This window comes from Perca fluviatilis, chromosome 20 (assembly GCF_010015445.1).
Source record: "Perca fluviatilis chromosome 20, GENO_Pfluv_1.0, whole genome shotgun sequence".
Lineage (NCBI taxonomy): Eukaryota > Metazoa > Chordata > Actinopteri > Perciformes > Percidae > Perca > Perca fluviatilis.
Window position 1 is genome coordinate 2,082,703 of NC_053131.1, and position 11,571 is coordinate 2,094,273.

Below are 11,571 nucleotides of genomic sequence, written 5' to 3' on the forward strand. Positions count from 1 at the left end.
CTGCATACATTGTCTGTAGCATGACGCTTGGGTATAAAACCTGATTGGTCGTGGTGGACTAGCTTCTCGATAAAGCGCTCTAAGCGGAGAGCCAGGACTTTGGAATAAAATTTAATATCAGTCCCGATAAGGCTGATGGACCTGTAATTTGAACAATCCGTAGGATCTTTGCCCTTCTTTGGCATAACCGAGATCAGCACAGTGCTGGTTTGTTGGTGGAAAGTACCTTTCTCTATGGCTGAAGTTAAAGCTTGTAAAATGGTAGGTTCTAATATGTCAAAATACTGTAGAAGAAGCTCTGATGGAATTCCATCCAACCCCGGTGTTTTCCCTTTTTTAACTGTTTTTAATGCAGATTTAAGTTCCTCTAACGTTATAGGTCGACTAGGGCTGCACGAATATGACCAAAATGATAATCACGATTATTTTGATCAATATTGAGATCACGATTAATTATCACGATTATTTGTTGATTTTAACCAATCAAATGTTATTGTCACATAGGCTAATTATAACTGCTTTTACACCCATATTGTGCTACATTCCTGCTAATACATCCATATTGTGCTACATTCCTCCTTTATTGAAGGATACTGTGAAGGAGTATGCCATTTCAGCTGTTGTGCGACCGCTTTCCATACATGCACATTTGCCGTAAAGTATCTACCTGACGAAATAGCAATGTTGATTTCGGTGGCTCATTACACTGCTACTTATGGTGCTTTTCCATTACATGGTACTGGCTCGACTCGCCTCGACTCTACTCGCCTTTTTTGGTTTTCCATTACGAAAAAAAGTACCTGGTACCTGCTAACGGGTACTTTTTTTAGTACCACCTCAGTCGAGGTTCCAAGCGAGCTGAGGCAATACTAAAAGGTGACGTAAAAACCTGCAGACTACAGACTGGTCGGAAAGAATCATCACTGATCACTGCGTCATCATTGCTAGCGACAGACGGGGTGTCCTGAACAAACCCAGCATTTTTAAATAGTTTAGCCAGCTGTGGTTGTTTGCTGCCTCCAGCTTCTTTTGAAAGAAAGTTTTTCTTGGTCCTGCGGAGGCTCCACGCAGAGCTTTCTCCGTAGCATACAAGTGGCCTGATGTTTACTTCTCCGCTGGTGTGTGCGACGAGCCTGCGTGTGTGTGGGGAGTGGGTGATAGAGCGAGGGATCAGTGAGAGAGTGACGGCGATTAGCTCCGGAGCGAGTAGTGACTATAGAGTCATATAGTGAGAGAAACATAGTCCCAGCTAACAATTTTTGGTTCCCAGAACGTTCTGGGAACGTTCGGTTTTGGTTGCGCAAACGTTCCCTGAAGGTTAGGTTTGGGTTCTGTTTTGGTTATTATGGAAAGTTGGTTGAACATTCTGGGAACGTTCGTTTTTGGTTACATCGAACGTTCTCCGAACGAGAACCTTTAGAGAACGTTCCCCTAACGTTGTAACCTTTAGAGAACGTTCCCCTAACGTTCCAACCTTGAGATAACGTTCCCCCACCGTTGCAAACTTTATGGAACGTTCCTCTAACATTATTTTTTACAATCCCATAACCTTTAAAAAACCATGACTTGGTACCAAAAAATAAAAAAAACCATTTTTATATAAGAATCCGTTTTATTTGCCATATAGACACATACTGCACAAGAGAGACAACATACATATAGGCACATTAACACAATATATTGTATAAATGCAAATCTGCCCTACAAAGGAAAAACATGTTTGGGCAAAAATGAGTTAATGTCACTTTTGGGGTATTTGAGACATCCTTTATCATGTGAATAAATATCGTGAGTCAATTTCATTGTTTTAACAAGAAAATAAAGACAACCATAACATCCAAAACCATATTAGAAACCACAGCAGAACGCCGTAACAGCTGTTACGGATCTCTGCACGCTGAAGTTGAGTGTTCGGACTTTGTTTAGCCAGGCATCAAGAGAGAGGTTACTGTACCGCCGTGATCTTACTGCACTCTAGCCTCGTCATAGCCTACTTTGCAGCTTTTAATAGTCACCAAACCACGTAACATACACATGACATATCAAATAAAGTGATGATTCCTATTCTGTCAGTGACAGCCCGGAGCTAGCTACATTGCTAGCTACAGCGCTAACGTTGATGCTTACACACCTCCTCACTTGGCGGAGCCTCACATCAGACGCTGAAAACCAGTTATTAAATACACAGCTGGCATCCTACCTTTCCATGCAATCCGATATAATCCATGGAAGATATATTCCATAGCAATGCACGTCATCTGCTGTATCCACAACAATCCATACGTGTTTGAGCTATATTTCCTTCTTGCAGGTGTTCATGTCAAATCTCACATCCATAAATCCATAAAAGCACTAAGCTAGTTATTGCTAACGTCCGTACAAAGTATGCTAACCTAAATGTTATCTCAGAATTAAAAAGTAGTAATCCAAGTCGAGCTTGTTGACGGTGCATCTTAAGCAGTTTGGTGGCCCTTAGTGTTAAACATTATATATTTATTGTTAAACAATAAATATACAATTCATATTATTCAATTTCAATTATAATTAAATTATCTTTATTGAGAAAATACTTGTATTTTTTCATACTGTACTGCAAAGTTACTTATCTGTCATACTGTTAAACTGTGTTAGTGTTGCCACACTATCCTGATCATTATAGCAGTAAATAGGAACAAGCAAAGGTTTTCTATATAATTTAAAACAAATACCATGATGACTAGACCTTGGTTAGGTGTTCTTATAATGGATGCAAGTATGGTGAACAGCAAGCAAATATTGATTATATGTCAGTTACTGCCTTTTGCCTTTGCATGACTCCTTGTTTTTGGCACATGCTACAAAGGAAGAGTACAGGAACTGCCAAACAAGGATCAAAGGTCAATTTTGAGCTCAAGATTTTTTGCATACAAACATTTCTTAATTATAGCAACTAGTTGTCAAATTTTGGGAGTTTTACCTATAATACTTTTGTCTGGACAAAACAGAAACTTTAAAGTCATTTTTCTCAGTTTCACACTAGCAAGTTAAGGTCTTTTGCCTTTGCAGGGCAGAAATGTAGTGTGCAAGATGCATATTGGAATGATAAAGTATGGAATGTGTAGGTGAATGGCCAAAATGGGGATGACCCCACTTATCAGCAGTTCAGGAGAGTGATGGCAGAGGGAAAGAAGCTGTTCTTGTGTCTGGTTGTTCGTGTGCAGGGATCTGTAGCACCTGCCAGAGGGGAGGAGGCAGGAGGATGGCAGCAGTGTAGAAGATGGCCAATAGCTCTTGCGGTAGGCCATGCTTCCGCAGTTGCCGTAGGAAGTACATCCTCTGCAGAGCCTTTTTAAGGATGTTGGACTCCCTCTTCAGGTCCTGGGAAATGATAGAGCCCAGAAACTTGAATGAGTTGACCTTTGACACTAGGCTGTTGGATATTGTGAGGGGGAGCACTGGGGGGTCCTCCACGTCTGATGCAGTCAGCGCGGGGAAGTTTTTCTGAGAGGCCGCTAGAGTAGCAAGAAGAAGCAAAGTTACAAGTCAAATTAAAACCCCTTATCAGCCAAGCTACACATAATACTGATGTGAACAATAAAATAACACCTGCCTGTTATAACCCTGCAGATTGTCAGGTCCTGGAAGGCCTTTGTCTTTCTGCCCTGCAGGCTATACGGTTTTACAACGTCATTGGTTGAAAGGTTGTCAGAAAAAGTTGCTGTAAAACAAATATAGATATACAAATTACACATGTAGAACAAAGTGGAGAGCTTGTACAATCTCATTTTGTAAGAGAAGTCAGTTCAGTTATAATGATATTTTAATTTATGCAATTATATAGTGTTATCTTAGGGCAAGGTAGGGCCACTTAATTACCATTTTGTTCCTCCTCTCCTGTTGAACTCCTGCAGCTCGATGACTGTTGAGCAAGCCGACAGCAACACGTCATCGACTGGAGCAGAGGGAGGTGACTGGGAGCTCCTTAAGAGCATGAGCAGCTCATCCATCTTTTCCTCAAATGTGTCCATCTGCTGTGCCATGTGGGTAATGGAGGTCCTCATGGCTATGGAATAATTAATGGTTTTAGTTGTTATACATTATAACAGTCACGTGATATGCACCAGGTTGAATTTCAGTAGTTCCATGGTAGGAAATATGACTGGTTTCTTAAATGCATGCATAAATGTTAACTTACACTCTGTCCTGAAATGCTTTCTTGCTTGTGGAATGGATTCATCTGAAATAAAAGACCATACAATTTGTACTGATTGCAAAAAGAATATATGAAGTGTAAATAATGTAGTCTGTACTTAAGGTCTTACCATGATTATCTAAATAAACGATGGATGTATTTAGACAACCAAGGAGGTGTAATCATTATGTTATGCTAGGTTAGCCTGCAGTTTTGTGAACAGAGCTTCTGTTAATACATCCATGGCTTTATCTCTCATCCACGTTACAGGCTTTACAGCATACAGCCCTCGGATGTATCGTAAGATAAGTGTTTAAACCTAAACCCACATCGGCTCTTAGGGACATGTAAGATATTACGTTAACGTTAACTAGCTACCTAGCTAGTTAACTAACTCCATTGTTTAGCTTGATAGCCCCGGCAGTTTTGGGAAACGCTAATGATGTTAAATCCATGTAACGGGCTTTACAGCATCCATCCCTCAGATGTATCCTAAGATAATACCATGGATGCATTAATAGAACACATGGTGAAGTTACAGCCTCCAATTTGGACGTGCATTCAGTGAGTCCGACTGAGTTCAGCTCGACTTGCTGACGCTGTATAATGCTGGCAACCATGTCGGAGCTTTCTTTAAGTTGTTTACCAAAATCTCTCACCTTGTTGTCCAGGTTCCTTATGGTGGTTAAAACATCACCGAGGGAAGGTTCAGTCTCTGTGGCCAACTTTGATGTATCCTCCATACTAGGGCTAGCAGCTTAGCTAGCTGTGGAAAGCTAACTTGTTTCCCGCGTTAGCATACGGGCTAGCAGTCTTGAGCGGAGGAAAGTCTTTACTGTTGACAGCCGACAATGTCTTTCTTGGTATCTTCGTCCTACCTTGCGTTATAACACCGTCGGTGAAGTGTAGTCAGCATAGGTTTTAGTCAATGGCAGTATTTCAGTTCGAATTTGGGACCAAGCGAACGGATCTTTTGTCTGTCCTGTTAGCCAGGTGTGTGTACCGGTGTTGTAAACGGAAGTCAGGACAGGACTTGAATCGGTCACCTGAGAGCAGAGGCACTAGCTAAGTTTCCATCCACTTGTCAATCGAATTATCTGAAGTTCGGTAAAAAAACTCATGCGAATAAAGCTGGTGAAAGTGTTTCCATCCAACAGCTTTAAAGCGAATAAAAACCTGTGCGTAATGACGTCACATGCTGTTTTGCGATTAAATTGGTATATCGAATTGATTTGAGACATTTTATGGTGTTTCCATTCATTTCTGAACTGAATCGCACAAGATTCAAGCGAACTTTTGCGAACAAAGTTTTGCTAGACAAAAGTAGTTGTTAATATTAGAAGCCAAGCTATAGCCTAAGCTCCGATGGACCTTTGGCTGAGGATATGATCCAGCTCATCAAAAAGGTGGAACTTGCCTTATATTTTCCCTCCGGCACCGCTGCGAGAGAACTCTCTTTTTTGAGCCGTGTATCGCTGTTTGAGCGCCTTCCATTTACTCCGCAGGACGTCCCACGGCTTGTCGTAAGGGACATTCTAAAACGCTTAACGTGAAAAAGCTTAACATGGTTTAATATCTAAACAACGATCAGTCATCACCAGATGTATCATGGTCATATCTTGTCATGAACACTTAAGCCTGTCAAAAAAACTAACTCGAAATCCAACGATTATAAGTTATCTCACGTTAATGTGTCAGATAACGTAATATTTGGACATTGGGTTAGATTTGACCGTTTTAAGTGGTTATGATGAGCAATATAGAAGAGGATGTTTTGGTGATGATTGATCGTTGTTTAGATACATGAAACCATGTTAAGCTTTTTCACATTAGGACTTATAAAGCCAATGCGAACCGTGGAGAGTCAACCCCCAGCCGCTCCGCTGCCCTGAAGCAGAAACGCTTTGTCAGATAACGTCCATAATAGTTGGACTTTGGGTTAGATTATTTGACAGTTTTCCGTGGTTATGATGGGTAATATGAGAGAGAAATTTGGTGATGATTGATCATTGTTTAGGTACATTAAACCACGTTAAGCTTTTTCCTCGCCATATTAATAATATTAATACGGCCACTGATGAAGAAAATATTAACGTGAGAACTTCTATAATCGTTGGATTTCGATTTTGTTTTTTTGACAGGCTTAAGTGTTCATGACAAGATATAACCATGATAAATCTGGTGATACATTAAACCACGTTAAGCTTTTTCAAGTTGAGCGTTTAATGTCCCTGTCGTAACTGTTGGTCATTTCCTTCGCGAGCTCCTGATAAATGATGGCGTTTCTTAGATTTTTGCTATCTAAAATAGCTGTTATATTTTTCTGGTAAATTAAATAAAAAAAGTATCTCGTCTCCTCGTTTGTCCACTTACATCTGTTTTTGTTTTGCAAACAGAGTGGAAATACTGGGCGGAAATTAACTGAAACTTCTTCTTCGTTTTATTGCGGGTTGCAACCATAAAATGACCTAAAACTTAATCGCAATTCATTATTTATTCGGCAAATAACGTTTCCATCGGCGTTTATCGCATAAGCCGTATATCGATCAAGAGAAAATCCGATGAGACCGAACGAGTCGATATTCATGAAATTCAGTCGGATTTTACTGTTTCCATAAGGCATTTTTCATTCGATATCACTTAATTCGGATAAAAACGGGTCGATGGAAACATAGCTACTGTCTTCCCCTACTGGCGTGGGGGTGTAACGGTAGGATTTGTACACTGGTTCCCGTTGGTTGGTTCCCCTAACGTTTAGGGAACGTTATAACCATGAGGGAACGTTCCCTAAATGTTAGTTTTTGGTTTGGTTCGAACTAACCTTTAGAGAACCAAAAACTAACGTTCCCCAAGGTTCCCTAAACGTTCTGTGTTAGTGGGGGTGTCTCTCCTGTTCTTTCTGACCACGGTGGGAAATCTGGAGCAGTAAAAGTTATCCCTCTCCTTGATTTCATGTTGTTTATGGAGAAGGAGAACCAGGAAATGAGTCGGGGGAGGGTGGGAAATGCAACACTACCAAGCCACGCCCACGGCAGTCGCTTTAAGGACCAGCCACGCTGAGGCGGTACTAAAATCTGCAATGGAAAGCGGAAGCACAGTGCGTCGAGTTGAGTCAAGGCGAGTAGAGTCGAGGCGAGTCGAGCAGGTACCATGTAATGGAAAAACGCCATTACATGTCTGCGTTGCGCTCTGATGCTCTGAAACCCATGTTAGAGGCAACATAAACATCGCTGCATGTCAAGCTAGTAAACACTAATAACACGTTACACAGCAGGTAACGTTAGCCTACCATTAGCTAGTTACAGTAAACACTAATAACACGTTACACAGCAGGTAACGTTAGCCTACCGTTAGCTATAGTAGTAACTGGATTAAACACGGCTAAAATACTGACAGCTAAACGGTGTAGTGTGACAGGATTCCAACAGCGGGACGTCAAACAGTCTGCTGCTAAAGCTATGAGCTAAAAGACACAAACTAGCACTGGTCACTGCTGTTGTATGAAAAACAAACTCCCAATACTAAAGAAATGGGAGCGAGAGTTGAACTCGGAGGGGAACGTAATTAATTGGGAGACAGTTTGGGACAACATTTCCCACTGTCCCAAAAACCTAAATCACCAGCAGATCCACTTCAACATATGCCATAGGACATATTTGACACCTCAGAAGAGATACGTCTCGGAGAAGTACGTGACCAGCGGCCGCTATGCTTGCAAGAAACTGAGCTCCTACACTCGCCTCCGTATTTCATTAAATTACCAGGTCTATTACTTTTTCTTCGACGTGAAAGTGATGACCCTCTACTGTTTCCATGTGGAAATCTCTTATTTCAGAGGTTGTGACTTTGGAAAAACTTGGACACTACATCAAGAAAAGGACTCATATTTTTCTCTATAAGTGGAAGAGGCCACTGGAACTTTTGGGAAGGGACTATAATCTAGACTTGAATGGATAGATAATATGATGGACAACTGAGGACAGCGCTGCTGTTTGTGTATTGTTTGTGCATTTGTCTGTAAAAAAAACCCAAACAAAAACAGATTTTTTTATAAACTACATGTGTTTTGTGTGCAAACATCTTAATATGTAAAGTAACTAGTAGAAAGTAGCATTAAAAGAAAAACACTCAAGTAAAGTACAAGTACATTACATTACTTGAGTACAGTACTTGTAAATGTACTTAGTTACATTCCACCACCTCATTACTATGTGACAAAAATAAGATCTTAGTCAGTGATTGGAAACACAGAATATATTTTTCTCAGACATCTGACATACTGTCTATACTGTATATATATATCTGTTCTAATATTTGTCCATCTACTGTCTCGCAGTTGACTCCCTGCCGGCACTCACAGCCAACCTTGCACTAACCTCCCTGTGGAGGGGGGAAAGTGAAAACAAATGTTCTCCATGGGGATCACTCATCTCTTTGTCTCTGTATCTACTTGTCTCGCTGTCTCGTCTGTCTCTGTGTATTTGTCTGTGTGACTGGCTGAATCTGCATCTAATCCATCTTCTTATTTTCTCTCTTTCTTTATATGCTACTGATGGAAACAGAAAACTAATGTCCTTTGTGTAAAGTTGTCAGCGTTGCTTATGTCACCTCTCAATGTAATCACATTTACACTTGTCTCCTCTCTGTGTATACAGGACAGTAGCTGCCTCGCAGCTGCTCACCTCCCAGGTCTCACAGCGCCCCCAGCAGGCGTCAGTGGTGATGTGCAGGCCCCCGCAGCCGGGCTTCCTGGCCAGGAAGGTGAACTCCCGCACGGCACAACCAATGAAGCGCCGCAGGTTGACGGCTGACACCCGGTGGAGGGAGTCTGGCTGCAGAGAGATCCAGAGCAGAAAGCAGCACAGGGCCAGGCCAGGCCCACTGAGAAGAAGAGATGCAACACAACATTGTGTCTTCATATGAGATGCTTCAGGTAAAAAGAACCGATGTAGAAGAGGCTGGAAAAGTGTCAATGACTTGCTCAAGGACACTAAAGCATGGCAGCGACTGAATTCCAACCGGCTTAAGGAATGGGACTAAAAAGAAAAGGAGTAGCTTTTTTTTCTTGCAAGAATCAGTAATATTTCATATTTTAAAAAAATGTAATTCAATTCCAATCATCCAGTTTAACTTTTATTGAAATATAATTATAAAGGTGTATTGCTTTTTAATAATAATTCTTGGCGTGACAGATTGTGTATTTAAAACCAAATAAAGTGTTAGTTTGAGTGAAATGAACTCATTGAAGTTGAATTCATTCCCTTCTGGGCTTATCTTTCCTCAACGGCTGTGCATTAGTGTACATCAGTGGTGGAAGAAATATTCAGATGCATTATTTATGTAAAAGTACTAATACCACACTGTAAAAGTAGTCTGTTACAAGCAAAAGTCATGCATTGAAAATGTTACTTAAGTAAAAGTATGTAAGTATCATCAGATACTTACTGATGATACTTGCATCAATGTACTTAAAGTATTAAAAGTAAAAGTACTCAATGCAGAAAAATCCTCACATTTTAGAAACTGGAAAGGATGTGTTTAATAGTCTAATAATTTCAGCTGGACTTGTAGGTCGTTATATTGTTGGCTAGTTTAGTTTATAAAATGTGTTTTGTGTGCAAACATCTTAATTTGTAAAGTAAATAGTAACTAAAACTGTCAGATAAATGTAGTGCAGTAAAAAGCTATATTTATCTCTGAAATGTAACTGAGTAGAAGTAGAAAGTGGCATGAAAAGAAAAGACTCAAGTAAAGTACAGGTACCTCAAATTAGTACAGTACTTGAGTAAATGTACTTAGTTACATTCCACCATTGCTGAACATTAAAAAGTCAGTGGACGTTAATAATACTTTTACATCTGCATGTTTCACGACAACCCAGTCTTTATAAGACCACACAGAGATTGACAGGCTTCTGCAAATGACTAGTATTGACACCACTTTGGACAGAAGTAATTGCATGAGTAGTGGTCGTCACATTGCCCTCCATACCGACAGAAGTGTTTGGGTGGGTTCCACCACCGACCCATATCGCAAGTCAGCAGCTGGTAATCACTGAAGTCAAAAGAAGTCAGCAGTGTTAGGCTGCCACTATCTATCAGCGAGACAGGTCTGAGATGAGACTCTTCAACATGTTTTCAAATGTAAACTGAAATCTCATCACAATGGCCATTCTGGCGCTTTTGGTCCTGTCAACATATGGATCTTCATTCATAGATGGAGTTTGCCCAATAAATGTTCAACTTTCCATTTTTTTCAAAAAAAAAAAAAAGATGTAAGGTCCATTCTTAACAGCAGTTGGGAAAACAATCTCACCAAAAGGTTCATTTAGTGGCTGTTCTGATCTTTTGATCACATCACATTTCTCAGAAATATAATGGAAATGTGTACATCACAGTAAAATCCCACTTCAACTAGGCAAACTCCCTCTGCTGATGAAGAACAGGGGAACAACAGGGGAACAACAGGACTCCATATATAACAGTAAAGCTGAATTCACTCACCAATTTGATTTCTTCTGTTGCAGGATCATCTTGGCCGTGACTCACAAATGGGTTGACTATTGGTTATGTGCTAAAATACAATGAGACACTAAAGTTTAAGCAGGTTGTTGCTGATGTTCTCACAGCTGTAGCACACAGGCCTGTAGTATCAGCTCTGACTAAAGTAACTTTGACTGGCTAACATGAACTGCAGTACTTGTCACTGTATGCTCCTCAGACCTGAGCTAATGGCTCTGACACCACAAGCCAGGGTTTTTTATTATCCTGTGTCCTGCCAATCAAAGGCTGAAATCCTCACCTCAGTCTCTCTCTTTCCTTGACTCCCTAAATCCCCTGGAGGCCCTTCTACCTGTCGCTGCCCATCTAGCTCACCCACTCCATTAGCTTGATTAGGGAAAAGAGTCTGCCCTTTTGTTCATAGTCATCCACACGGAAGACAGGTAACAACACACTCAAACACAGTGCCTACCTATGTTCTACTCTTAGTCATCCGAGCTTAATTAGCTGGCTCCAGAGACAGAGCCTGCTCCTGTTCTCACATGCCGACTGTTATGACTTCACCGCAGAGCTCCATCACTGCTGCTTTATTCTGCCACTTTGTCTCACACTTTTCATTATGTCTTTTTTGTTATGGTGGTAAAGCTTCACTTAAGGCAGAACGGATGCATGCCGGAGGATGCGTCAACCCTCGCAGGAGACAATGGAGGTGGAGAAAGGAGACGTGAAGAAAGGGGAAGAATTGATTTGGGTGAGTAAGCACTTCATCGAGAAATTACATCGTCAGTGGCCCTGCGGGCAGCGTGTAGAGCCAGCCAAGCAGAAAACTGCTCTCAAGTAGTTCAGGAAATTAATCTTTAAAAGTAAAGGCCAAGCAATTAAAGTTACATTAGAGAAAAT

At 40.9% G+C, this 11,571-nt stretch overlaps 1 protein-coding gene and 1 long non-coding RNA gene across 4 annotated transcripts in view; one reads left to right on the forward strand and one right to left on the reverse strand.

The window, feature by feature from the left end:
- LOC120548660 overlaps positions 1–8,960 on the forward strand; it is a 35,823-nt gene extending 26,863 nt beyond the window's left edge. Inside the window, exon 3 of the long non-coding RNA XR_005637235.1 lies at positions 8,827–8,960. This is a non-coding gene — a long non-coding RNA (uncharacterized LOC120548660). The remainder of the gene's footprint in view (positions 1–8,826) is intronic.
- gphb5 (glycoprotein hormone subunit beta 5) overlaps positions 1–10,895 on the reverse strand; it is a 31,103-nt gene extending 20,208 nt beyond the window's left edge. For 2 of the 3 annotated variants that reach the window (XM_039785019.1, XM_039785021.1), the window contains exon 1: positions 8,854–9,237. In XM_039785019.1, the coding sequence (XP_039640953.1) occupies positions 8,854–9,090 (237 nt within the window). In that variant the 5' untranslated portion in view covers positions 9,091–9,237. Of the gene's footprint in view, positions 1–8,853; positions 9,238–10,674 lie in introns of those variants that run through there. The other variant, XM_039785020.1, reaches the window with a different exon arrangement.
- Positions 10,896–11,571: the final 676 nt, after the last annotated feature.